The sequence below is a fragment of the Corvus moneduloides genome, chromosome 6 (assembly GCF_009650955.1).
Source record: "Corvus moneduloides isolate bCorMon1 chromosome 6, bCorMon1.pri, whole genome shotgun sequence".
Classification (NCBI taxonomy): domain Eukaryota; kingdom Metazoa; phylum Chordata; class Aves; order Passeriformes; family Corvidae; genus Corvus; species Corvus moneduloides.
In genome coordinates, this window is record NC_045481.1 from 52,200,682 (window position 1) to 52,226,175 (window position 25,494).

The 25,494-nt window shown below is 44.4% G+C and overlaps 4 protein-coding genes across 11 annotated transcripts in view; 1 reads left to right on the plus strand and 3 right to left on the minus strand.

Annotated features, from left to right (window-relative positions):
* Positions 1–2,966, minus strand: part of DENND2B (DENN domain containing 2B) — a 154,678-nt gene extending 151,712 nt beyond the window's left edge. For 2 of the 5 annotated variants that reach the window (XM_032113413.1, XM_032113415.1), the window contains exon 1: positions 2,698–2,965. The gene's annotated coding sequence lies outside the window, so the exon portion shown is untranslated. Of the gene's footprint in view, positions 1–1,974; positions 2,375–2,697 lie in introns of those variants that run through there. The other 3 variants (XM_032113419.1, XM_032113416.1, XM_032113417.1) reach the window with 3 other exon arrangements.
* Positions 2,967–5,841: 2,875 nt separating this feature from the next.
* Positions 5,842–10,712, plus strand: AKIP1 (A-kinase interacting protein 1). The gene is made up of 4 exons (XM_032111162.1): positions 5,842–6,080; positions 9,055–9,165; positions 9,476–9,526; positions 10,259–10,712. The coding sequence occupies exons 1-4, from the start codon at positions 6,054–6,056 to the stop codon at positions 10,400–10,402; spliced, it is 333 nt and encodes a 110-aa protein (XP_031967053.1). The 5' UTR covers positions 5,842–6,053; the 3' UTR covers positions 10,403–10,712.
* C6H11orf16 (chromosome 6 C11orf16 homolog) lies at positions 6,801–20,507 on the minus strand. Of its 3 annotated transcripts, XM_032111155.1 has the most exons (8): positions 19,103–20,507; positions 17,705–17,909; positions 16,759–16,909; positions 15,665–15,893; positions 14,248–14,910; positions 13,641–13,828; positions 11,778–11,975; positions 6,801–11,611 (listed from the first exon to the last, which is right to left on the minus strand). In XM_032111155.1, exons 2-8 carry the CDS (start codon positions 17,869–17,871, stop codon positions 11,600–11,602), a joined length of 1,608 nt encoding a protein of 535 aa, XP_031967046.1. In that variant the 5' UTR covers positions 17,872–17,909; positions 19,103–20,507; the 3' UTR covers positions 6,801–11,599. The 3 variants fall into 3 exon arrangements, with proteins under 3 accessions (XP_031967046.1, XP_031967047.1, XP_031967048.1); XM_032111156.1 differs by having other exon boundaries at positions 6,801–7,896; positions 17,705–20,507; XM_032111157.1 differs by lacking the exon at positions 6,801–11,611 and having other exon boundaries at positions 11,814–11,975; positions 13,636–13,828; positions 17,705–20,507.
* A 91-nt stretch (positions 20,508–20,598) lies between these two features.
* Positions 20,599–25,484, minus strand: ASCL3 (achaete-scute family bHLH transcription factor 3). Of its 2 annotated transcripts, none has more exons than XM_032111161.1 (2): positions 23,517–25,484; positions 20,599–21,479 (listed from the first exon to the last, which is right to left on the minus strand). In XM_032111161.1, the coding sequence occupies exon 2, from the start codon at positions 21,472–21,474 to the stop codon at positions 20,935–20,937; it is 540 nt and encodes a 179-aa protein (XP_031967052.1). In that variant the 5' UTR covers positions 21,475–21,479; positions 23,517–25,484; the 3' UTR covers positions 20,599–20,934. The 2 variants fall into 2 exon arrangements, with proteins under 2 accessions (XP_031967052.1, XP_031967051.1); XM_032111160.1 differs by having other exon boundaries at positions 21,958–25,484.
* Between the last annotated feature and the right edge of the window lie 10 nt (positions 25,485–25,494).

The following is a 25,494-nucleotide window of genomic DNA, read 5'->3' on the forward strand; positions in this document are numbered from 1 at the left end:
CCTGTTCTTCTAGGTATAGACAAGGATGGCAACCATGGATCCATTCAAGAGACATTTGAACTCCCACAAACACAGATCCCAAGGGATATACCATATTCTCAGCTGCCAGTTCCCAGCCACGCTCCCAAAGTGTTAAATGCCTTTCAGTCCTACATCTCCATTGCAGATAGTCACTAGAGGAAATCAAAAAGGCAAAGGTGTCATTAAGACCAGGATTTTTGTTGTTGTTGTCATTGTATGATAAGAATTTGGGCCTCCTCACTCCCACTACTGTAAACTAACAAAAAAAATCCATCCTGTCCCTCTTCAGTTAAGTGGGGAAACACGAATCTTTTGCTTTACTCAGCTGTGGGAAACTTGGGTTTGCTTTCCAGTTAAAAGCAGGCTCTTCAGCGTACTTCACAGTGACCTCTTCACAAGGGGCTTGTATCATTTCTTTAAATGCCCCTACACTAAAAATAGTCCTGCTTCCTAAACATGAGTGTTTAGCAGTTCCAGGCATTCTGAGATCCTGCATACCACTTCAATTTTTTTTTTAACTGGCAACATTTATTTAACCAGCAATTAGAAAAAGGAGGCCCAGCCGCCCCAGTGATTCTTCCCAGAGGGTCTTAAATGTTTATGAAACACAATGAAAACAATAAAGTGGATAAAATCATGCTATTCCATCAAGTCCTTGGCAAGAATTCCCAACCAAGAATAAATTGGCATGGTATGTTACGGTCAACAGATTACACAATGGTTTACAGGGTCACCAATAATAAGGGGTCACACACTCCTTAAAGAGCTACAATGTATCTTAAGTCACTTGCTAAAGGGAAAGAGCAATGCTTGATCCTGAGCTTCTTGGAGCACATTCTGGCAGCCACAGCACAATCATGCTGCAGGGGTAGGAGAGGACAGAAGGCACCTCTCCCCCTCCCCTGAGCCAGGAAGGGCAGTGACTATGCTGCACAAGCTGGCTGGGGGAGTTTAGCACCCTGAAGGAAGCAGCAGAAAGCCAAGCCAGGCAGGTCTCTCTTATTTCTGCTCACAAGAGGAAAATACATGCTACATACTTTTAGGAGCAGGACAGACTCCATGCCCCAGTGAGGCCCAGCACCACCATCCCTACCACCTCTGCCCAAAAGCCTCTTTCCTCACTCCATACTCTCTGAGGATACTGGTTCCACCCCAGGAGCAAATATCAGTTCCACGTCTGTGTCGTTAACATGGAGAGACTGTAGCTAACTTTAAAAGGTGCTTTACTATAACTCGTGCTAACTTGATGAAGTCATCACCATTGCTTTAAATGTGTTGCAGTTTTACTTTAAATAACTAAACTTAAAGCAAGAGGGAAATGAATGATCAAACTCATAAATCTTACTCTTACATGTCAACTTGGTAACATATCTCCACTAGTTCACCTGCATAACCTGATCACCCCAATGAAACTTAAATTTTGGTGCTCCTAAAATGTAAATTATTTCCTCAAATGTCACCTTAAATGCATTATACTCTTACCTTTGCCCTGTTAACTTACCCTTCCACTATATGGAATATTTTAATCCACCGACTATAAATTAATCATGTATAAACAAAACATTCTTAAGTCTTAAAGGCAAATCAACCTCCCTTCAACCCATCCTATCATCAAAAACCAGGCTACAACTAACAGTTTCATCCTTCGTCTTCCACAGGTTTTGAGCAGTCTAGATATTTTTATTGGATTATTTAATATATGTCTGAAGTTAAAGTCTAACTAGCCAGCATAGAAATGAAAGAAAACCTATTCCCCAAGTCAGTGCAGGGTGTAGAAAACACTACTACTGGCATACTCCATACAGTAATACTATGCACCCAGCTTCATTCAACTTAACTACTAAATTCAGAGTACATTGGACTGATAAAACTGGAGTAAACACAAAAAAGCTCTCTCGTATGTAACCGCTACTCTTTGATTGCAGTGACCTTAGTAATGCAAACGTTTGGTACCAAGCCAAGAGCAGGACATCTGATTTTCCCACCAAGTGAACTGCTGCAGAACTCCCTTAGCTCTTCAGCCAAATCTGTCCTGGGATCCCGAAGTCTTCCGCCGGAGTCCAGGTGGCTCCTCTACTCTTCTCAACACGCACGCAAACACCGCAGCCGGCTGGACCGACGATGCGAGCGGGCATTGGAAAGGAAGAGAAGTGCCGCAGCTCCCCGTCTCCCCCAGCTGAGAGCCCCACGCTCGGCGCGCTGGCTCCCCAGTCGGGTTGGAGTTACCCCGTTCCGGCCGAAGTGGTCCCGAGGGCTCTGTCCCTCTGCGGTGCCTCTGCCCTCGCCACCCACGTAAAAAGCAGCGTCCCGCGAGGCACGGCGGCGGCACCAGCGCGGGAGCGCCGAGTCCCCGCTCCGCCCGTGCGCAAGGATCCTCCGCCCATCTGCGCTCCCCCGGGGCAGGGCAGGGTTCCCGCAACGATCGCGGGGCCAGCCCGCACCGGCACGGCCTGCGGCGGCTCCGCTGCCGCGGGGCTCCGCGGTCCGGGGACCCGCAGCGCCCGGCGAGCCCCCGCCGCCGCCGCGCATCCCCGGCCCGCCCCGCTCGCGGGAGGCTCTCGCCGCGCAGGGATGGCCACTCGGAGCACGACCGATAATTTCTCCCCCCAGTCCCGCTCCCCTGCCCTGGTCCCCAGAGGCGACCACCGCCCGGCAGCGCGGCTCCCCGGCCCTTACCGAGGTGCGCAGGGATGCGCTCCCTCCGCCGGCCGCCTGCAGCCCCCGTCCCGCAGCCCGGGCGATTGTAGGTTTTTTGGAGAAGCTGGGAAGAGGGAAAGAAAGGGGGGAGGGAAGGGGGTGGGAAGGGACTGAGATCGAGGGAGAGAGAAGTATGCAAAGGCAGGAAGTGGAGACGGCCACGGCCAGTGCGGGAGATTAATGGGAACCAGTCACCCGGCAGCCAACAAAGAAACCTGCTCCCCCAGCGCAGCGCAGTCCGCCCCGGGCTGCAGCCCCGGGCTGCCGAGCCACCGCTCCCGCCGGCAGCGCTCGGCCCCGGCCCCGGGGACGGGTGGGCGCCGCCCCCCCCAGCCCCAAACCCAAGTCCCGGACAGGCGGGAGGGAGGGGAGCAGCCAGGCAGGGCCGGCCGGTCGGCGGGGAGATATGATGGGCACAGGAGGAGGAGGAAGGGAGGACTGAGCTCCCCAGCTGACAGCCTTCCTCCTCGCTCTACCCCGGAGGGGCGATACCGCTTGGTTTTTATTTAAAACACGACGAGCCCTGGGCTCCTCTGGGCGCGGAGCCGCTTGCGGGGCAGAGCGGAAGGAAGGAGGAGTGCGGGAAGCGCGCTTCCTGCGCCAGGCGCGGGGCAGATGGCTCCCACTAGGGAGCTACGAACCAGGGAGCTCCCGGGCCTTTCCCGAGCTCCATGGGGTAGCTCCCACTAAAACAGCACCTGTGGAGAACGAGGGAGGCAGCGGCGTGCCTCTGAACTTCATGCCGGGTACCTTGGTTCAGATCCAGCCTCCTGGAAGCGCCTCCTGGCAGCAATGCGGAATGCTCTGAGGTGTCCCGCTCGCTGGCACGGCCCAGCCAGGGCCCCCCAGGGCATCGTGCGTACCAGAGGTGAAGAAAGTCCCTGCATGGCATATTTGCCGCGCAGGCCACCAACAGCACCGTGTGGGCCACCTCCCTGGCACACGTGTCCACGACTTCTGATGGTTTGGCAGATGAGAAACCCACCCAAAACATTTGATATAAAATAATACAGAAGAGGCAGTGTGCTAACTGTTAGCAGGACCATGAATATAGCAATACAAAGACTGCTCCTAGATCTTGAAGTATTATGTAGGCATTTATAAAACAAGTCACTTCACAATAGATTAACCAAATTATACTAGGTACAGAAGAAAAATAAAGAGCAACATGTGTGTTCTGTAGCTTGAAATACAAATTCCAACACTTCACATTTCTGGGAATTTTAAGCACTTGCTGACTTTCTTTCCTGTGACTGAAATGGAAGCAAAATGGTATTCAGCATTAGGTAAATGCTCATGATCTTTCCTACAACAGGGATACTTCTCTGAACCCAGAATCAAGTGCTCAGGATAAACTATTCTTGGCTTTTGCCACCTCATCAGAAAAATGAAATACATTGTCTTCAGATATTCTGATCCATCATCCCACGCAACAAGGAATCTGGTGGAAATGCCCAGCATTTCACAAACCTCCATTATATTTCAAAAGAATGAATGTACAGGAAATAAGGGTAACTCTCATCTGGATTCTGATGTGAATGTGTGTTTCAAAGCAAAAGCTATTTCAGCTGTCAGCCTTCTTGGGACAGATGTATTTACTCAGCTGCAAAAGGAGTACTGTGTCACCAAACATCAAAAAATGGTGGGAGTTTAAATTTCAACACAACAGGAATAATTTACCTCCTGAACAACAAGCTACTGCTACAAGTACCTGGCAAGAATAAAAAATGAACACAGTTTTCTCTCCTTGTTATGAAAACGACATAGGAGGGCCTTTCCAAGTATATTTCACAAGAGCAGCAACATAGCAAACCCACTCACCTCTCCAGGAGACCATTGCTAACAAGGCATGATGCAAACAAAGATGTTCAACTTCCAATTAAGCAGGAAGCAGTCTGCTCTGGCTGTTTCTCCACCACATCAAACACACTAACGTTGCTTTTATCAAATATTATTTTTCTCCCCCATTTATGTTGCTTTCAGTTCCCCAGACCTCAAGCACTCCAGCAGCTTGCCTAAATTTTCTTTTGAGTACAGGAGACCAAACTTAAAGTTAAGCTGGGTTTGAACACTGAATGGGGGCTTTCAATGTTTTAATGAACAAGCAGCCTGTGAAGGGTATGTTTATTACGGGGGCTGGCTGCTGCTCTGGTTAAGCAACTGGAAGATGACAACAAAATGTAAACTAGGAGAGGATTATTTTTCTTGTTTGCCAAAGAGATTACAACTAACAAAGCTCTCAACAAAAATGAAGGACTTGAAGGATCAGGGCCTCCATGTTAACCTTGGCCATACTGCACGTAAAGAAAGATTCTGTGCTTATTTTGCCCTTCCTAGCGTCACCTCGGTGCACACGAGGTTAGCGAAGGCTCGAAGTGGCTCTACTGACACATAGCCACAGCCACTCCGCAAGCCGCTCTGGTAACTCCGAGCGGTGACTGCAGCCTGGCACTGCCCTCCTGGGACAGACCCGGCTACCAGGGAGCGAGCCGCCGTGTTTGGCACATCCTGCTCGCAGTGGGCCCAGGCTCTGCGTGGGTTCCCTCCCCGAGCCGGGCGAACGGGCTTTCCTTTGCGGACCGGGTGCCGCGAGTGTGCAGCTCTGCCCTCTGACCCACACGCCCGTCACTCGGCCAGCCATCGCCACCTACTGTCACTGTTACCTCGTACCGCGAAAGTTTAAAAGAAAAACCACGCGGGGAGCACCGCTTTCCGCCAGAGACCACGGGGCACGGCGGGGCCGGGCACCTCCAGCTTCTCTTGGCTCTTGCCCGTTGTCGCACGGCGGGGACAGCCGGGGGGCAGCACCCGGGCACCTCACTGACCCTTTCAAGGAAAGCCAGCCTCTCCTGCATTACCTAGGGCAGGGCGCGGGCGTAAGGGAAAAACAAAGACCGGTCCCAGCCCTCCGTGGGGCCGCCTCCCGGCAGGGGCTGCCCCGGTGCCCCGGGGCGGGGTGAGGGCGGGGGCGGGAAGGGCGGAGCGCCCCCAAGCGGGGGCGGGGCGGCGCATGCGCAGTGCGGCGGCGGGACGGCGATGGCGTGCGGGGGGCGCTCGGCGGGGCCGGCGCGCGACGTGCTGGAGCGCTCGCGGCGGCGCGCGGCGGGAGCGGCCCCGGTCAGTGCCGCGCACACGGCCGCGGGCACGCGGAGATACGGATCGGGATGGGGATGGATAGAGCCGGATACATCTCCACACGGGCCGCGGGCCCTCCCGCGCACGCCGCCGCCACCCTCTAAGCGAGGAGCAGCACGCTGAGTGACCAGGAATGTCTCTCGTTGCAGGACGAAGACCGGGAACGCCTCAGTGCAGCGTTCGCTTCGCTTGTGAAGGTGATGAGGGGAGTCTCAAAGGAATGCGAGGTGAGGGGTCACCCCCAGACCCGTCCAAAGGGGAATGTTCACGATGTGCCTTGCCGGAGGCCTCTTGGCGCTATTTTTACTGCAAAAGTTAGACTTCGGGTTTGCTCATTGTATGGCAAAGGTTCAGCCAGTGAGCCGGTGATGCCGGGCGAGATGAAGAAATTTGGGGCATTCAGCATCATGTGGCAGGGTACATTTCACCGGTGTTGTCCTGACCAGCTGAGCTGGTACCACCTTGGCTGATAAACACCACGATCAGCATTTTCTATAGACAGTACCGGTAACCCGGTACAGATTTTAGCAGAAGGTTTCTCCATTTCTTGGTGGAAAGGCAGTAAAGTTAGAGAGACAGAAATGTCAGTGACATCACAAATTACATTGTGTCACAAGGTATGGAATGTTTCCAGTGCTCCGAAGTATCTCTGCTGGGCAATGGCCTTATGACATAGTAACTCTTTGTTGTCATGAGGGGAACAGGAGCCACTCATGCTGGCTGATAGCCTCTTCTGGCTGGTGGAAATAAGGGAGAGTTTGAATCTCGAGTGAAGAGATGCTTTGTGTCCTTTGTGTTTGTTTTGAATTTAGAGTTACCCTCTCCCCCCGAGTATTGCTGTTGTGATTTAACCCCAGCCAGCAACTAAGTGCCATACATCACTCCCTCCTTGCCCACCTCCCCTGGTGGGATGGGGAGGAGAATCTGGAGAAAATAAAACTCGTGGGTTGAGATAAGAACAGTTTAATAACTGAAACAAAGCAAAATATGATAACACTAATGATAACAACAGTAATAATTGTAATGAAAGGGGGAGAGAGAAATAAAAACCCAGAAGAACAAGTGATGCACAATACAGTTACTCACCACTCACTGACCAGTGCCCAGCCAGTCCCTGAAGGGAAGTCAGCCCCTGGGACAACTCTCCCGGTTTATATACATGATATTCTATGGTATGGAATTTCCTTCTGGATAGTTTGGGTCAGCTGTCACAGCCCTGCTCCTTCCCAACTTTTTGTGCACCCCCCCACTGGCAGAGCATGAGAAAAGTCCTTGACTGAGCACTACTCAACAACAACCAAAACATCAGTTTGTTATCGACACTGTGTACTAAATCCAAAACACAGCACTGTGCCAACCACTAGGAGGAAAACTAACTCTATCCCAGACAAAACCAGGTCAAACTAGATTTGGGGTGTTGCTACTGGATTAGGAGTGCGGGCTCAGTTCTTTGTTTGCAATGAGTAGAAATTGAGAGGCACGGATGCACAGCTCCACTGTTCTCATGCTGGCTCTGGCTGGCAGGTGTCACTGCTCTGCTGGGTGGACAGACTGGGAGCTGCCTCTCACAGCCCTGCAGCCCAGCTACTGCACTGAAGGCTCTGAGAATTCCATAGCAGTTTGTGCCCTTTGGGGTCTGTTATGATACACAGCAGGGAGCTCACTGCCTGCAGGGCTAATACAGAGCCTTAGTCTGCAATTAAATTAGAGAAAAGAGTGCTTAAACACACCAAGTGATTAGCTCGTAAGCAACTCCTTTATCATTTCAAAGCACTACATACACAGCAACCAGTTAATCCTAAAACATCTGGGGCAGAACAGAGTTTTAGACAAGGTGAAACAAAGTGTAGAGAGAGACTCATCCTTATCAGGGACTTGGCAGTGCTAAGTTTACAGTTGGACTCCATGATCCTAAGAGTGTTTTCCAAACTAAATTATTCTGTGGGTCTATCTTGTGCCCTGTTAAGAGTATTAGAGTTGGAACAAGCAGTGGTTGACTTCCACATTTATGCACCAGCCAAGACAGTACTGCTTCAGTCATTTCTGTAGAGAAAAAGAGTCATAAAAGAGGAGAATTGTCAGACCCATAAGTTCACAGATAAAGTTTACAAAGTGCAAATAAAAATCTACAGCTGAACATAACCATTTAGGCACTTGAATCCAAACAATTAAAATTGTCATTTAAGATGAGATGTTTGGGGTTACTAAGGGACCCAAATTTACCCAGTTCTCACCAAAAGTTGGATTTCATTTTTTTGCCTTGTGCCACCATGTAAAAGAGATGCTCTGTGAAGCATTATGCACCAGGTGAGAGCATTTGATGTATTTTGTAGCTCTGCAGAAACTGCAATACAAGCAACCAGATCTGTTGATTTGTGCATAAGCTCAAGGAATAAAGCACAGCAGTAGATTTGGAAATAATAATTGCTCTTTGCCTTATTTTTGTTACATTTAGTATTGACAGTCAGGGACAAGAAAAACATAAGTGAAATAAGAGGTATTTGGGCACTTTTTGGTCCCTATGATCAAAAAGGCAACCTTGGGAGGAGCTCTGTGGTGACAACAGATGGCAGCAGAACTGTACTCAAGAGTTTCATTTGCAGTGGGGAAGATGCCAGTAAGTCTGCAGTAGAGCCAGAAGAGGGCTGCTGTGGGCTTAAATACGCTTCTCAAAACTGCTATGCAAATGGTTCCAGCCTTGAGGACACTTCAGCTTCTTTACTGACTCATTTTTCAGTATTAACATGTTCTGCTTTTAGAGCACTGCTGCAGCATATGCCCTGCAGAACCAGTCTTCACTGACTGGGTTGCAGAGCACCTGGTTTGCATGTATGTCCTCTTAAGGACCCATAAATTATGCTTTCTTCCTTGAGGGCTTTTCTTGACCAGCCTGATCAGGCAGGTATTTACAGAGTATTCCTTCTGACATTTTCATGAATTCAGTTCTGAGGTGTCCGAGTCCCTGCCCTACATATTGTGTCAGGAAATAGGCATCTAAAATCAGGTCTGTCTGATAGAGTCTTGTACCAGAAGGCAGGTGTCCTTTGAAGATACAGGCATTGTTTTCACCCTCACAGAGAACAAACCAGCCAATTAATACACACCATCAGTATCTGTGTAGTTCCCTTTTCAATTGCAAATCTGCAGTAGCTGCAAGTATGCTTTGATGCCTCCCACATCATATTTTCTGTTGATATCCAGAAGTACTATGGTTCTACATCAGTCCACAAGTGCAAAGAACATGAAATCAAACACTTCTGCAAATATCATGGCAAGAAAGTAGAAAGAAAGATGGATTCCACAGGAGAAGAGGTAAGTAGGTACTTTTGGTTTTGGTGAAAGGTTATTCCTTCCCTTGCTGTGGGGTAATTGTTATCCACCTGATCTCTGTGACACTCACACTCACGTATGTAGGTTGACATTATAGACTTAGAAATGCCTGGACTGATCCAAGCTTTGTGGTGGGTTGGGGGAAGGCAGAGTAACTTCTTGTGGCACCAGTCAGTGTCCTATCGGTCCTTTCTTGGAGGGGAAAATTTCACGCACCTAAAGCATCCACACACTTGGGCTGGATTTGCCTTGTGTGCTGAATCATTAGAAAATAATATCTTTTTCTTTCCAGAGGACTGAAGGTTCCAGAGCACCCAGCCACGCTCACACTTGCCAACAATGTGTAAGTGTATAGACTACTTTGGGTTTAAGTGGAGGTATTTGATAGCATTTCTTTTATCATTTTGCATCAATGTGACAATCAAAAACATTGTGACAGATGTGGAGACCTTGATGGCACAGAATATTAACCAGTGGTGCATTCACAATCATAATATATGTATAGGCAGTCAAATGGGCATACAGAGACTTGCACAATTAGTTAGAAACTAGATTGTGGCATTCTTGCACTTGGCCCTCCCACAGGCTTTCTGAAGACTCCTGTTCCTCAAGGAGAAGAAAACTGTTTTTATTTTTCAAAGCCTAACATCTCAGCAAATCAATTTCAGGAACTTCTAAGCCACAAAAGATAAGAAACATGGAATCTGTACCACAGTATAAATTAGTGGGAGCACCCTTGGTATAGGGAATGCTTCCCAGGTTTATGTTCAAAACTGCCTAGGTTGGTAACTTCCAGTTTTGTGAGACATAGATTACAGCACAGTGATTACTTCCACTGATTGAAACATTAGCTGAAATACTTTGAGTATGGCACTTGCTAATTTTTGTACTGACAGAAACATTTTACAGTTTTGTTTACACTGCCTTCTATATATTTAGAAAAATCTTAGTACATTTGTATAACAGCTGAAATGTATTTTTTTACCTAAACACAAATTTTTTTTTTTTTTGAAAATCTAATATGACTAACTAGTAATGTAGCTTTTCTTTTTTTTTTTTTTTTTTCCCCTCAAAGCCCAGAAGACCTTCCAAAGACTTCTACATTGAAGTTTCTCCTGGCATCTATTCTGTCACAGCAATGTCAGAGGACATGGTGGAACAAACCCACATAGTAGATGTCATTGCAGGACAAAGTATTGATTTAACTTTTGTTCTGTGATATTTGTTGTTTCCTGGCAGTAGCAGGAATAAAATATGAGGTTCTTTTTAATGCATGTAATGAACTATAAATATCTTTTTCTTGTTAGCACTTTAATAGTAGCTTCCTCTTTGGGACTCCATTTTCATGGCCTGTATATTTGTTTTCTACTTAATGCAATTATATGCAGCCCACTTTGTACACTGATTTTTATAAATGTTTGTACATTGTGTGCCTTTTAAATCCAGTTATGTCACTGTGTAATTCCAGATTCTTCTGCTCTAAACAATTAAAGATACAATCAGTGGAATAAAATACATGATCAAGCCTCTGTGATGACAGGTTCTTTTGTGTTATCCTCAGACAGAACCCCCATGTCGCCGTGTTGACCAGTGAGAGCATGATCCATGTGGTATGAATATGGATGTGCATTAGCTTCTGTAGGCTGGGACTGATTTTAGAGCAGCTGGCTCACAAGCCACTCTCCTATCTGTACTTCTACTATTCTGGGAAAGAAATAAAATGCAAATGAAATTCACTGCCTAGAACCTCAACTCAGAAACGTGCTAAATATGTGTCAGGTGTTCAGTATAGGCACATGAACTATTGACTCCAGTCCTGTCTCTTTGCAGGCTTTGCAGACCAGGCTAAACCCCTTTTCTGTGGGCTGTGGAGGTACCCTGAGTTATCCTATTTACTGCTGAGCAACTGCACACTGCAGCTTATGACCAAGTTCATATGCTTTAAACATGAGCAGTCCTACTAACAAAACTCCCTGGATGCTTAACTTTCCCAAAGGGCCAGATTCCACATCTAGAATTAGTGATATGATCTATATAGATCTGTCATCTTTTTGTAGCTGATAGTATTAAGGTTTCAGATCATTTTCATCAGAATATAAAAATCAGTGGCTTGAATGCTAATCATTTTGTTGTTTGTATCTACAGTAGCAGGTCCTTTAGCCTCTGGCAAGTTTTGCTTCTGCTTTAATCCTGAAAAAAAATACTTTCAGCTGTCGGCTTGTATTGTTTCTCCATTCCCTCTGGCTTTCTACAAACAGAAACTGCTTTGCTGAATTTCTGTGGCTCACTCCAGAGAACCGTGGACAAATTGGAGGTTTACTGGACTCTTGATGTGCATCTGTTCAGGCTTTTAGTGCTCATGCTAGTTCATCTGATCTCTCCAGAATTGTAAAGTCAAGTCCAAATAGTTAGGAATTTAATGTAGCACCTTGGAATAAAGAATGAGGATGGTCAAGTTTGATGTGAGTGAAAATAGAGTTCCTCACTTATTAAAATTATATAGTCATCCATAAAGATATTGTACTGAGACAGTACCTAAATCAGAACTTGATTTGCTTAATATATGTAGCACTGATATAGTAGAAGCAGTTTACCTGAAATTTCAGCCCCTGAACCTGATCAGTTGTACATGGACTGAATCCTGGTTGATCATTTCTCTCTCTGCTTTGTTGCAAGTGAGCTCTGACAAGGTCTATAACATCAGGTTTGTCATCTCCAGCACAAGTCACTTTACATTTATCATCTGATGATGCTGTATATCTTTGTTTTTCTGATGCTGCAAAGCCTTCTTCCTGGAGGACAGAAAACAAATCCCTCAGAAGTCTGGTCTAAAAAAAGCATCAGTGTCTTTGTTAACTGCTGCTTTCCTGGCTGTACCTCTGCCTCACAGAGCTTTAATAATGCTCTATTTTCTGTGCTAAGACAAACTCTACTGCTGAAACACACAATTGGACAGTAAGAACAAAGGCTTTTCAGAAGCTGTTAGGCTTTGATTAAAAACTTTTCTACTTTGGAAGTCAGGAGGATTTTGTTGACCGCAGTGAGAGGACATCAGCCCCCCAGAGAGTACCTCTGGGAAGCCTGTCTTCTAACTCCACTTGTTTGCTGCAAGCCACTTCTGATGCAGCCTGTATCATATGATAAAACTGCTTCAGCTATCTCAGAGTAGCAATGCATCTTCTGGGTTTAAAATCACCAAGGGCTATTTTACAGGAACAAAATTATGTCATTATACCCTGCGTTACCACATTGCATCCACTACTGTGATTCATGCTGCTGCTTTGGGGCTGGAACAAAACAATTCTGTTTTCTTATTAGTTTTACCAAACGGCAACTCATGTCGCTTCAGTGCACAGCCTTGACACTGCTAACATAGAGCTTGCCTGCCTGGAGCTCCATACTGGCCTGAAAATTCCTAGGAAATCAATTACAAAGGTGTGCAGTTATGTAACTATGATTATTTAAACAATAAAGTCGACTAGAAATAGAAAGTAGGAACCATGCAGTTGATAAGTTGGTAGGCATCTGCCTAAAGTGGATGCATAGAATTGTGAGAATACAAGATGTATTCCAGTATATTCTCTGTTCACCAAGACATGTTATTAATGGATTCATCTCTAAACATGCAAGTTTAGAACATTTGAAGTTTTACTTTGCAGTCAGCTCACAGTAGCAAGAGGATGAAGGTACAGAAGAACTAATACTTGATTTCATGTCTAAAATTTATTAACTGTACCCCTGATGCTCTTGTGCCGAGCACTGTTTCTGTTGATCCTGACATTCTCTTTCATCTTCCCCTTCTTCCTGTAATTTTTTTTCTTCCTCATTTCTGTGCTTGCTTTTTTTAGCACTCATGTTCTGATTATTTTTTCTTCCTAGATTTTCTAAAGCACAAGGGAAACCAGGCCTAAAGAACAGGGTAGTGATGTTGTTCCTAGTTGTGACACAGTTTGCTTACTCTGTATCCCCCAGCTTCAGGGTAGGGATCTGCTGTTTAAACTTGTGGCTTCTAGTGGGGGAGTAAGAGAAAAAACTCAGCAAAGACCGTTTACTAAAGAATCTGCTTTTACCTCTGAGAGACAGAGATTGTGACTATCACAGTTTGATTGGCAGAGCTCAGCACCTTTCCATGGGTTCAACATTGGGTAGATGTCAATGGGCATTTGGCAGCTTTCTGAATTGAAATCTCCATTACTGAATGCTCACATGGCTACTGACAATTGTTTCCATTTTACCAAGTAGCTTCAGCCCTTCCTAAGGGCTTGGGATTTTTGCTTTGGTTTCATTACTGGAGAACTTTCCTACCTATCACAAAACTGGTGGATGGCCTTAGGAAGCAGTTAAGTTACAAACAATGTGGTTTTCTGGCCAGGTTCCAGACCATTAACAAGAATATTTTTTCTATTCAAACAAACCTCCTGCTTACATAACTACAATATTAATACAAATTACCTTACCCTCGATGATGGCTTGAAATCTTGGTCTCTTAGGATTTTTTTCACTGTGAGTTGCCCTCTGGGAGTTTGTTCAATGGTTTCAAATATTGCACACTGATTAGCTGGGGCCACACTGGATATGTTCCCAGTGGAGATGGCTTTGGATTCCAGCTGGCCCTTTGTACATGGGCTGCTACAACTTCCAGGTCCTAGGAAGGAGTAAAATTGAATCTAAGAGTGAAACCAGAACTGAAATGGAGAAACATTCATTTCAGAAGAGAGAAAAATGCACTTTAAGCCTGAAAGGAATTCTTTCTGATTATTCTGCATGGACGAGCTATGCAGATTAATGAAGATGTTAGCATCATAAAAGGCATAGGGAAATGACAGGAAACAGAGAGGAATATCTGTACTTCCAAATGAAATTAATTGTTCTGGTAGTTTTCCATGGGACGAGTTGCCAAAGGAAGAGCCAGCTGAGGCAGCAGAAACATTGGGGAGGGAGAGGAATTGTATCAGAGTCTGATATGCAAATTTACAGTACTAATACCAATAACCTGCAGGCAGAGTGACTGCCCTGCCCAGACCACCTCTGACAGCTGCTTCCTGTGGGGTTGTTAAAAGGTACCTGAATTACTGGAATGGGACTTGTGGTGGCTTCTTTTCCAGTATTTCCCCTCAGGTCTTGCAGAATCCTTTAGCCTGGGCTTTTCGAGACAGCTGGAGCCTGTGTTAACAGCACTGTCCCCCACAGTACTCTTCATGGGGGATGGCTTCAGGTCCCACTCTGAGCCAGAAGAGGGGGAAGATGTTGCCACAGCTGCAGCTTCTCCTTGCTTTGTGCCTTTCAGTTCTAGAAGACCTGGAGAGAGCTCACTGCTGGACTCTGCCTCTTCAGATTTTTCCGGAAAGACCAGAGACCTGGAGGGAAGAGGCCACCAGGCACCAGCACAGGGATGGCAGCAGCAGATGCACCTTACACAGGCTGATAAACAGATACCACCATCACAGTGGTGGTGGAAATCTGGCCAGCAGGGAGAGCAGAGCAAGCAGTGCTTGGCAAGGCTACGTAGAGCACAAACAGGAATCAGGGCTGGCTTAGGACTGCAGGGAAAAACACAAGAGTTGGTGTCCTGACTTGGTCTGAGCTTCACCCTGCTGGTGAAGGGCATGTGGATCATCTCCACAATCCTCTCCCACAGGCTAGGAGGGATCCACAGAGCCACACCACGGGGGAGTTTCACTTTCTTGTCATTCCAGAAATGGACCATAATTTCTTCATCTTCTGAGGCTGTGAAGAGAAAAAGTAAGCCGCCTTAAGCAGGTGGCCTGCCTGGGCAGTGCATACAGACAGATCAGCCTTTGCAGCTTTATGTACTTTCTCTACTCCTGTCAAAGGGCAGGATCAACTCTTGCCCCTCTCTAACCCCTCACCACAATGTCACAGAGGAGGAGTGGGCAGCATCATTAAAACAACAGGCCTGGCAGCATCTTTCCTCCCAATTTGTCATCAGATGAACAAGAAAACGATGACAGAGTAATTTTTGTTGTTGCTGCCAAAGTTAGCAGTACTGCTCTGAGAATAGTATTTTGGTAAGTCAGTGGAGCTTGACTGTCAGACATGGGAAAAATGAATGAGCTGTTGAAATCTCCTACGTCTGGGTGATAAAATCACCCCCAGATGTACCATTTGGTACAAATGTGAACACTTAAGCTCAGATGAATGCTTCCTGATAGTTGTCTCACTTGTATCTGTCATGAAAAGGCCACAGTCCTGCACATGGCAGACACAGCCTTGTCCCAGCTACACCCACGGACACAGATGATGACATTTTTATGGGCCACAACTTCCTTAGGGTCAGACTGGTGAGGTTACACACAGATATCCATCAGCAGTCCCATCAGCTCCTGCAAGCTTGGAACACTAAGCTGTAGTCTGTGCACTGCTATTTCTCTGGCAGCAGCACTGTGACTAGAGTTTATCCTGACAGCCTCACTTGTGTTCCAGAGGAACAAGAGGAGGAAGATGGCACCACTTTTCTCACCTCGTAAAGGATCCCTTGTCTCAATGCCTGTGAGGACGGTTCCTGGGCCGTACCTGGCCCTATCTGGCTCCCAGGGTGCCAGCACTCTGTCTCCAGGGAGTAAGGAGTGCTTCATCCCATTCACATATTCCAGGATGTCATCCTTAGCTGTTTTTTGCACACACACTGGATGCCTTCCATGTGACACAAGTGGTTTGGCAAACTCTACCAGAAACATGTCTCTTTCACTCTGTTACCAGGAACAAAATAACAATTCCACTGAAAAACAGTCCATAATGTGCCAGGTAATGCAACTTTCACTAGGAGACCATCCTGTGCTTATATGACTAGGCCAAAACAAGCCTGAACAGCAGCTAAAGTGTGTGGTGTTAGTTCAGCATTGAGACAGACAGAAAATGCTCCGTGAGGCTCACCAGAAAGCAGGATGAGTGAAGCATATGTTCAGATTCACCCCCACTAGGACCTGTATTTTCTTTCCCAAGAGAAAAAGCTATAGGCAAGTGTATTCACAAACCCTGCTGTGTTTGCCAAGGAACAAGGGACACTGGAGACATTCAGACCTGTTGTTCAGTCATGTCCAAGTCCTTCCCCATTACATACAACACCAGCTCTGCTTCTTGGGGGGATTGTTGGGAATTTTTATCTGTCAAGAGGCTTTCTATCAACAATGAGACGAGGTACTTCCCTGTTCTTGAGAAAGAATAGGCTCTTTTTTGTGTTAAGTTTGAAGTGCTAACAAACCAATGAATTAAAGCTTTCACTAACCTTTCTGGAAAGACCCAGAGCCATTGGTCTGTGGCTGACTCAAGCTGGACATGTGTACATAAAACACAAACCCTTTTTCCTGTGCTGTTGATGGGTCTGTGTCTACACAAAACAGCAGCCCCTACGCTGCTGGCAGCAGCACTCGGGCTGGCTGAGCCTGGCTCAGTGCCCAGCGCCAGCACAAGCACAGGGCTGCTCAGGCACCTGCTGGCCTGGTGATCTCTAATCTCATCAGCTGAACCAAAAACTGCTACACTGAACCAGGTAGTATGTGAGGACTGCTCCCTGTTACACATCCTCTCAGCTACCACACAGCAACCATCACTCACCTCCATCTCCTCTTTTACTGTACCACGGTAATAAAATCCATCTTGTTCCCCTCTCACCAGCACAGGCACGTTGCTGTCTAGGCCCCCTGATCCCCCCAGTCTCTTCCATGCTGGGCCTGGGGAGGGGAGGCAGTGGCTAATCCATTGGCACCTCGAAGAAAAGAAAATGGGTCAGCCCTGAAAGAAATAGATTCTGTAGGTCTTGAAGAAAATAATCTTGTAAGATTTAAGAAATGGAACACTCCACCTCATTTTGTAGCACTCCCACAGGCCAAATCGCGTGGGAAGAAACAGAAAACTTGCTTGTGCTGGGATAATTCCTTGATTTTGCGAAAAACACGTCAGTGCCTGCTTTTACTCAGATTCCTTTGCTTTTGGGGTTTACAGGAAGTGAGCCAGGGGCATGCTGGAATCCTAGGCCAGCATTACCTGCACCAGCCCCCTTGCTGTTTACACGGCAAGACAATGCAACCCTTCAGATCAGGGGAAAGGATCCATCTCCAGTAGGTGCACTCCAGAGTGCTGGAGCTGATGGTTTACACTGGAGCATTCCGGGAACAGCAAAACAGAGAAGTAAACAACAAAGCTGTGGTTGATAACAGGTTCTAGTTCAAAACTGGGGAAAAAAAAAAAATCACAAAGCATTTAGAAACATTTCATGGAAGACAGCTGTTAATGCAAGATGTGTTTATTTATCCCAATAATATTAAAGGAATGTTTCTTTGAGAAGAGGCTTACTCAGGCTTTGCTCTTCATAATCTCCAAGGTAGCAAATGACTTTAGTTAATACATCTAAAAAACTGCCAGTGCAGTTTTTCCCAGGGATGGGAAAGCTCAAATGATGCTTAAGCTGCTAATTTATTAGTCTGACACACCAGCCTGGTTTATCCTAATAGATACCATGGAAAAAAATAAATCGTAGACTTAAACAGGAACTTGATTTTACCTCTGGGGGGTGAGGGGCTCAGCAATCCAGGCAGGGTACACGACAAAAGAGCTCCTGCAGCAGGGATTAACTGTAGATATGGCACTGGAACATGAGAACTTGTCCGGAGCTGGCCTCACACTGCAATATCTCTGAGCCCTGGGCAGGGACCCTTCCAAATGAGCCATTCTTGGAAAAGCTGCTACCTGCAGGACTCGGTTGTGACCTGTTGGATGAAAAGAGACAATGTGCTGACATTTCTAACAAGCAAGTGCTGTCCAGTGTACCTCAAGAACCCAGTAATTTTGATTAATTGCTTATTTTTGTTTAAAAACACTGAATTCAAAATATTCAGACTGGCATTTGGCCAGATGAACCCACATCACTGACTTCAGTTATCTTCACTCACCCAAATCCTAACCTGGAAAAAGGGCAGAAACACCCAAGGAAACTACAAATACTGTGCAAATCCCCAGGAAAATAATAACTTTTACCTCCCTCCAACATTTGTTTCCCTCTGTAACACCCAGCTCCCTTTTCCAATACCTACACTCTTCCTTTAAAGCTTTCCTGTACGCAGACCCAGCCAAACCCTTCCCTGTTTTACAAGCTGAGACAGAAATTACAGCTGAAGTTGACAAGCTGAGTAAACATGACAGGTTTTGAACTTGATGTTAGATTACATTTTCCAGTTATTTATAGTGATGTATTAAGAGGAAATATTTTGATCTTTCAGCTGTCCTGTCACGTTTTATTAACAGTAGGATTATGGCTTGCAACGAGAAAGAATGAGATGCTCAGATGTGACAAGTGATAACTATTCAGAGGCTGTCACAGTAAGATCAATGATGTGATGCTATCTCTGGTAATTTCAAAAGATGTAGTAGACTACCTTCCATTCATATTTTCTTTTAAAACATTGCTTAGACACACTTAGGATAAAATTTGCATGGAAATTCAAGAACATATAAAATTTAAGTGCTTAATTTATTTTACAAAATGCAGTTTAAGCACTCATGTTTAGATGATATTTTGTCTCTTGTCTAAGAAATATGATCTGCAAGTCCTTTTTATGGAGACTGCCAGATTTCTATGTTATTTCAGAAAACTAGCACAGCAAACCCAGCAAGAAGAGTGGATTAACTGCTGCAAAATCCATCTTTAAGTCAGCAAAACAGCACAATACATCCACTTATTTCATGACTGCACAAACTCCTGTTATAAACCAAAACAAGATGGAATCAGTAATACTTTGCAAAGAAAGGAAACTATCACTTCTGCATTAAAGCACATTTTAACACCATTCAGCTGAGAGTAGGGACCCCTGTTTCTACACAAAACAGTGCATTGACAAAGGCAATTGTGCTGTTTTTTCTGGATAACTCCGAGTACTTTGGCACAGCAGTATTTCAGACTTACCAGCTAGTGGTAACACTGCATCTGGTCCATTTGGATTTAGTCTGACTGCAGAAACCTCACCCTTTTGCCTGTTGGACACAGGAAGCCTTTTGCTGCCAGTGTTTCCCAGTTGCTATGGAGGTTGCCACAGTTGTTACTCCCAGGACTGGACATCCTGACCTTACTGGTTAAAACCCAGCAGAAAGTGACTGCAGAGAGGACCATTTGACTGCCACACATTTGCTCAATTTTCAACTCCCCATGGATGCACTGCACTGCAGGACTGCAGGGGCATGGAAGGCATTTTAAGAGAGCTCAGTGTCCTCCAGGCTTCTGCCTATGATTGCAGGGTGAAAAACAGCATCAAAGTTACAGTTCACATTAAGGAAAATTTTAAAAAAAGCTTACCACCACAGGGTGTGACAAATAAATTGGTTTGAAATGTGCACAGAAAGGTTGAAGCTGAGACAAACCAAGGTCAAATCACTCTACAACTTTCTCCTTTCACAGTAAGGGGGAAGGATTCATGAATTCTACCCCTCTCTTACAAAGTGCCTATCAAAAATGTGATAATGCAGAAATCTATGTGTTAACCTCTGCTGTGATCCCTAATTTTCATTTCCTCCTTAGAAGACAAAGAGTCGACATTTGTGGGTTGATTTTTTTGTCTGGTTGGTTTTGTTTGTGGTTTTTTGCGGGGAGGAGGGGCTTGGAATACTTAATTGGTGTTTCTTAGGCATGTTTCAATGCACTGCTATAAAAACAATGTAACACGAGGGATGACTGCAGGTAGGGAGAAGGATACATCACTTAGGAAGTCCGTAAGCATTTTTTTTGTACCTTCTACTGCACAGCCAGCCTACATGCTCTCACACTGTCAGCAGAATATTCAGTATCAATGATTCCCTTACACAGAGTAAATGTTAAGGACACTTTACCAGTTACAAGCTAAACTCTCTTCATCACCTCCACACAGTTCTACTTTATAACACTTAACTGAAACCATCAGCAGTACAGAGGAACAGACTGGGAGGTTGGGAAGGACCCCTCCAGACCTCAACGACTATTAGTCAAAGTCCCAAAGAGTTTCTATTGCAGGATTATTTTTATGCCCATGGCCAAAACCTTGCCAGCCTTCTTTATACTGTGTATTGTTTAACCAGTCCTAGTAATTTTTAAGGGCACTGACATCTATAGAAGAAACCAATTTTCAATAGAAATTATGCAAAGTCAAAAGTTTTCAATGTGATTAAAATATTCAATAATAAGAAAATGATGGAACAGCACTTGCAAAAACTTCATGCTCTTCCTATGTTCAGTAACTCTGCTTCAGAGACCTCCTACCCTACTCTATTTTTCACCCTTTTAAACTAAACTATCCTTTCTTTTGGCATCCAACAACACTCCTTGGAACCTTTAAAAGGGTATTTTAAAATAAACACTGGCAATTAGACTGAATATTTTAAGGAAGTGCATGTGAGAGTAAACCAGCACTATTAGAGAAAATGAGAAGAATTTCAGTCCCATAAGTAGAAAGATTTTATTTTAAAGCATGCAGGTTGTGATGATACATAGTTACTTCACACATATAGGTGTTACATTTTTAGCTTGGTGACAAATTTAGAAATGCATTCTGATTTTCATGAATTAACATAGGTCATTCGGCTGAGATTTTCCCAGCTGTCTTTCTCATATCTAAGTGCAGTTACTATCTGCAACATTAAAGCTCTTGTGTGGGCTGACACTGACGTGGGCCACGATCTGCTCCTAGGAAGTGCCAGGAACAAGCACGTCATTAACATAGTGGCTACTACATTCCCAGACAGGATGCCTTTGGCTTGCCTTGGAACGCTTTAGATCGTCTTCAAAAACTGGGCTTGTTTGTGAGTGGCTTTAGGTGCTTGGTTTGGCTCCATGACACCTTTTCCTGCCACCACAGATTCAGTGCACAGCACAGACTGGAGGTACCTAATGTACTTTATAGCAGCACGGAGGGTCTCCACTTTGCTGAGCCGCTTTTCCAAGTATTCCTTCGGCAGGTGGTGCCTCAGCCTGGCGTAGCCTTCATTGACACACTTAACACGCTGCCTTTCCCTCTCATTCCTCCTCCTGATGAAAGCTGACCCATAGGAGTACTCACTTCTGTGGAGACTGGAATGGGGCATTTGGTAGGGAAAGGGGCAGGGTTCACTGCAGAAGGTCTCCGTGATGAGATGCTCTGACATGAAAGGAAGGAATGACAAATCTTCAGACAAAGGGACCTGGTTTGGTGTTTCTGGGTACACGTGAAACGTGACCAGTGGGTCTGCACAGAAAGGCCTTGCCAGCTGGATGTGCTGAGCCTCAGCACAGATGAGGTTACAGTAGCTTTTGCCATCCATCAGGTTCTGCATTTAGCCTGGAAACACATAAATTACAGAATACTTTGAACAACTCACACTGAACAGTAGAAAAAACTCACCTGGACTCACCAACGCTAGGGCTTGCTGACACTTTCCAGAAGAGATTTTTTAATGCATTTGTGACATTTCAGAATGGTGTTGGAAGATTAGGTAGAAGAGACAACGTCCCACTTCAAAAGTACAAGGTGCAAGTCAGTCACACTGATTAAATTAAAACACAATAGATATTAATAAAGCCACTGAAGTTTCCTGAAGGAAACAGCAAGCAGTCTCCTTCCACCTCAGCTTTAGAAACTAAGAGAATCTACCTATATGTATTCCACATAGGTCTGGCTTGCTCCAAATTCACCAAAACTTACGTGTCTACAGACAACAAATAAAGCAGGCCAACATCTGAAGCATTCTCCCCACTCCCGTCCCCTCCCTGAAAAAACCTCAAACTACAATTCCAGTAAAAGACTCCCTTATTCATACCAAAGAGCCTCCAAAGACAAATTAGTTTTCTCTCTATTCACTTGATGCCTCATTCAATATATCATCCTAATAAGATGGAAAATTTGTGCAGAGAATGGATCTCAGTCTTAATTCCATGTCTGTCAGGTATTACATCCACTTATACAAAGATTTACAAGAAGTTTAGAGAATTTCGAAAGACGAGAGAATTTCTACTAAATCTGACAACATCTCCTTGGGTCCTCATGCTCCTTCTGTGCTCACCTGCAGATTAAACACAGACATGAAATACTAAAAACAATCCTACTGCTAGAGGGTTAAGAAATAAACAATTTATTAAAGGAAAAATGCATATCCTAGTAATACAAAGAAGGGATGGCACACAGTTGTTGGGGCCCTGCTAGAAACCTGTAAATCAGTCTGGCCAACCCTCACACCCTCTCTTCAGAGCAGCATTACAGCAGGTGTAACTACTCAAATCACTCTGATATGTTTATTACAAAGATAATCTTACAGTGGTTTATAAGAAGCTCCACTATAGTGCCTTCCCAATATTGTTATTCAAACAGCTAAAGATCAGCCTAAGTGCTGAGAATGTAATGACTGTTACTTAATAGCTACTTAAAATACATTTGAAATAACCAGTTGATTTTTAAAGAATCTCTGTGAGCCATCCTCACAGAATGCAAGCAATACTTGCTTACACAGAATGGATCCAAAAATGCTCTTACTCACCATCCACTTGTACATCCATACATTGCTGTCTAAAGCACTTAGGTTCTATTAAATCCCCTAAAATGGAAACCACACCTGAACATTAAACTAGGTTACTAGAAACTTCTGGATTCCATACTCACAGAAATCTGGCAGAGCTTCAAACGTTCCAATCACAGTTCCACAACATAAAAGGGATTCCCTTAATCCTTCACAAGGATAGGGGGATAATGTAATGTTTTCTAATGACTTCATACCTGCCATATTTATACTGAGAATTTTTACTTCATATGGACCTATTCCCACAACATATTCTATGAAAATGCCCCTGTATGCAGAGTTGTCTCTTTTTCTAACGCACACAGATTTCACAACAGAAATCCTGTGAGTGAAGAATTCATTTATAGCTGCTAGGCATGAGTGGGAGTCACATGCATCTTAAACAGGTACCTCTGTAGGTAGGCTAAAAGCATGAACACACATCCATTTCACACTAATATGCATGCAAAAAATTCAGAGGTGAATATACACTCTTCATAAAATAGTAGACAGCCAACTTTCCCTTTTCTACTTACACAGGTTGGGTTATTGCCTAAAAACTTTCTACTGCTAACAACTTAAAAACACTGAGGAAGCAAAGTCTGCTACATAGCAAAAAAAAAAAAAATTACAGCACATCACTCCAGAGCAAGAAACCAAAACCAGCACAACCCCTCAAGAAGAGATACTTGCAGTATTTGTTGCTTAGTACTGACATCTCTGCCGTGTAACAGTGTTACATAAAACAGTTACCTGCTGCCTCAACACCTGCACAAAGCGCAAAATGCAAGTGTTAGGAACATTTTCCTGTTAGACTAGAGACTCACCAATCTTCAGATGAAAGTAAAATCCAGGGAAACAAGATGTGCTCTCGTAAGGGTGATGAATACCTGAAAATGTCTGAATGATATTTAAAAAAAAAAGAAAGAAGTTATTATTCCATTTTTCTTACATCTTATTAAATAGGTTATAAATTAAACAGGATTCATTAAAAAGCTATGAAAACACTGTTAGCAAATGGCTGGTAGAAGTGATTTACAAGAACATTGATATTAAGTGAAGATCTGTGGCTAGATACAGCAACATGCAAGTCTCTTACCTGAATTATGTAGCTTGTTCCACTGAGTCAATGACTACTGCAATTTATAGTCAATTGACAACATGCAAAGTAGCTTAGTTAGATCTGCTCATTTCTGGTTGGGCTTTTCCACCCACACCACAGCTATGATGGCAACAAAACTTGGCATTAAGGGCTAGAAATTTTGAAACTGTAATTGAACACATCCAGATTACCTGAAAAAGTAATCAGGAATGTGGTTTGTTCACTTCCTGTTTGCATTCTTTTGCAGACTACTACAGTATAGTAATGAAAATACAAAGCAGTATTTTCATTTATTAGCATTTTGTACTCTAATGTCTAAATATAACAATCAGTTAGAATTTAGGTAAATATTCACTATCAAGGCATAAGCAAACTAATTTTCATAGCTTCATTTTAAACACGGAAGAATAGCATTTATTTAGAAATTTGTTACGGATTTCTCTCCACTAGAGGTGAGGACACATATTATTAGTCAGCACAATGCCTTTTAATTTAATTTTGGAAATTGGAAATTTGTAATTTTGGAAAATTCTTTCAGTGTTAACTGTAACATCATATACAAGGTGAATATATATAAGAAGAGAAGATTTGAAAACAGTGAGCAAACAGTAGCAAGACAAGTTTTGCTTAAAAAGAGAAACAGTATGGAATCTATAATGTAATGTGTACAGGTACATAGATGCTACATATATCAGTATACAGCTGTCCAATTGTACAGGTGCAAGGAAATAGGACACCTCTCTTCAAAATTCCCACATTTTACAGGATTGACACTTAAGACTATCTCACTGTTCAGCCCTTCTATCCATCAAAGTATCACCACACAAAAAAACCCAAACTAGTTTAGCTTAAAACTTTCAGAAGACACTGTAAGATTAGAAATACCTGTACTACCAAAAGATGTACATACATTCAGTCCTGCTCCTTGTGACTGTCATTCATCAAGGAAAGAAAGCTTCACCTTGTGCTGCCCCTCTGTGGGCCATAGTACTGTACTCAGCCTTCTCCTTCCCACACCAGCTTCAGGCCTCACGGGAAAGGCAGCCAAGAGGTAGAACAACTCCCAGGACTGGTAGACAGGGAGATATTCAACAAACAAAGCATGTATTCCACAAACAGGTTGCATTATTTTTCTTTAGTGGACCCTAAGGACATCAGTGTCATAACCAGTAACCAAACACCACCAACTGAACAACTTCCCACTCATCAGGGCAATGTTGAACACAAAAACTGAACCCAAGCCTGAATTTATTTTTCTTAACCTTGTGCAATTTTTTTTTTTTATTTAAAGCAAGAATCCTGTGAATCTACCAAGTCATCACCTGCTTTAAATCCCTCCAGATTAACTCAGTTCTGGAAGTCTACAGTACTGACACGAAAACAAAGCTCGGTACCTGCAGAAGAGCTCAGTCAGTACAGATGTTGGTATGGGGCAACTGTGTTTGCAGCCCTAACCTGGCAGAGCTATGAGCACAGGTACCATCTGTCCCCCAGGCACGGACTAAGCAAGCCAAAACTGCACCCAGAAACAGAGTATTCCTCCATGTACCACCTCCTTCCACAGCGGAACTGAGAACTGTAACACAATAATGTAACTGCATGTGCACAGCTACATCTGAGTCAGGGATTAAAAACTTCTTCCAATTAGCAATTTGATGAGCCTTTCTTTACCTAATCACTGAACAAGTGCATTTCTACTCTGA